The following is a 2,473-nucleotide window of genomic DNA, read 5'->3' on the forward strand; positions in this document are numbered from 1 at the left end:
TGATACACTGCTAGACATAATGTTTTTTGTAATAGTCAGCTCAATGTTTAATTTAATAATTAATTTATATGATGGCTGACTCGATCGTGTGCATCACATTTCTATTGAGATATTTCGCAAATATGAATTCAATCCTTGTAACATTTTTTAGTTCATTTTAACAGTTTTAGTAACGACAGTGTAACGACAATAGCAACAGTAACGACAGTAGCAACAGTATCAATAATAACAGCAATAACAAAAATAGTAACAGTAATAACAACGACAGCAACAGTAACGATAGTAGAAATAGCACAGTAATAACGACCACAGCAACAGTAAGGATAGCAATAATAGTAATAGTAACGATAGTAACGACAGTAACGACAGTAAAAATAGTAGCAGCAATAATGACAACAGCAACATTAACAACAGTAACGACAGTAGCAACAGTATCAATAATAACAGCAATAACGACAGTAGGAACAGTAGCAACAGTAACGATAGTAACAACAGTAACAGCAATAACGACAACAGCAATAGTAACAATAATAAAAACAGTAACAGTGATAACGACAATAGTAACAGGAACGATGGTAAAAATAGCACAGCAATAACGACAACAGGAAGAGTAAGGACAGCAATAATAGTAACAGTAACAACAGTAGCAACAGTAACAATAGTAGCAACACTGATGACAACAGTAACGACAGTAGCAACAGTATCAATAATAACAGTAATAACGACAGTAGGAACAGTAGGAACAGTAACGATAGTAACAATAGTCACAGCAATAACGACAACAGCAACAGTAACAATAATAAAAATAACAACAGTAATAACGACAACAGCAAGAGTAAGGACAACAATAATAGTAACAGTAACGGCAGTAGCAACAGTAACGACAGTAACAATAGTAGCAACACTGATGACAACAGTAACGACAGTAGCAACAGTATCAATAATAACAGTAATAACGACAGTAGGAACAGTAGGAACAGTAACGATAGTAACAATAGTCACAGCAATAACGACAACAGCAACAGTAACAATAATAAAAATAACAACAGTAATAACGACAACAGCAAGAGTAAGGACAACAATAATAGTAACAGTAACGGCAGTAGCAACAGTAACGACAGTAACAATAGTAGCAACACTGATGACAACAGTAACGACAGTAGCAACAGTATCAATAATAACAGTAATAACGACAGTAGGAACAGTAGGAACAGTAACGATAGTAACAATAGTCACAGCAATAACGACAACAGCAACAGTAACAATAATAAAAATAACAACAGTAATAACGACAACAGCAAGAGTAAGGACAACAATAATAGTAACAGTAACGGCAGTAGCAACAGTAACGACAGTAACAATAGTAGCAACACTGATGACAACAGTAACGACAGTAGCAACAGTATCAATAATAACAGTAATAACGACAGTAGGAACAGTAGGAACAGTAACGATAGTAACAATAGTCACAGCAATAACGACAACAGCAACAGTAACAATAATAAAAATAACAACAGTAATAACGACAACAGCAAGAGTAAGGACAACAATAATAGTAACAGTAACGGCAGTAGCAACAGTAACGACAGTAACAATAGTAGCAACACTGATGACAACAGTAACGACAGTAGCAACAGTATCAATAATAACAGTAATAACGACAGTAGGAACAGTAGGAACAGTAACGATAGTAACAATAGTCACAGCAATAACGACAACAGCAACAGTAACAATAATAAAAATAACAACAGTAATAACGACAACAGCAAGAGTAAGGACAACAATAATAGTAACAGTAACGGCAGTAGCAACAGTAACGACAGTAACAATAGTAGCAACACTGATGACAACAGTAACGACAGTAGCAACAGTATCAATAATAACAGTAATAACGACAGTAGGAACAGTAGGAACAGTAACGATAGTAACAATAGTCACAGCAATAACGACAACAGCAACAGTAACAATAATAAAAATAACAACAGTAATAACGACAACAGCAAGAGTAAGGACAACAATAATAGTAACAGTAACGGCAGTAGCAACAGTAACGACAGTAACAATAGTAGCAACACTGATGACAACAGTAACGACAGTAGCAACAGTATCAATAATAACAGTAATAACGACAGTAGGAACAGTAGGAACAGTAACGATAGTAACAATAGTCACAGCAATAACGACAACAGCAACAGTAACAATAATAAAAATAACAACAGTAATAACGACAACAGCAAGAGTAAGGACAACAATAATAGTAACAGTAACGGCAGTAGCAACAGTAACGACAGTAACAATAGTAGCAACACTGATGACAACAGTAACGACAGTAGCAACAGTATCAATAATAACAGTAATAACGACAGTAGGAACAGTAACGATAGTAACAATAGTCACAGCAATAACGACAACAGCAACAGTAACAATAATAAAAATAACAACAGTAATAACGACAACAGCAAGAGTAAGGACA

At 34.7% G+C, this 2,473-nt stretch overlaps 1 protein-coding gene across 1 annotated transcript; it reads left to right on the top strand.

Moving 5' to 3' along the window:
- Nucleotides 1-179: 179 nt before the first annotated feature.
- On the top strand, nt 180-2,464 carry LOC108624966 (putative cyclin-dependent serine/threonine-protein kinase DDB_G0292550; the record flags this gene model as incomplete). The annotated part of the gene is made up of 2 exons (XM_018024616.1): nt 180-521; nt 586-2,464. Coding segments are annotated over 2 exons (2,221 nt in total), but the record flags the coding sequence as incomplete, so codon positions are not given.
- Nucleotides 2,465-2,473: the final 9 nt, after the last annotated feature.

The sequence above is a fragment of the Ceratina calcarata genome, unplaced genomic scaffold (genome assembly GCF_001652005.2).
Source record: "Ceratina calcarata isolate Rehan_Ccalc_2016 unplaced genomic scaffold, ASM165200v1 scaffold3364, whole genome shotgun sequence".
NCBI classification, from domain to species: Eukaryota; Metazoa; Arthropoda; class Insecta; order Hymenoptera; family Apidae; genus Ceratina; species Ceratina calcarata.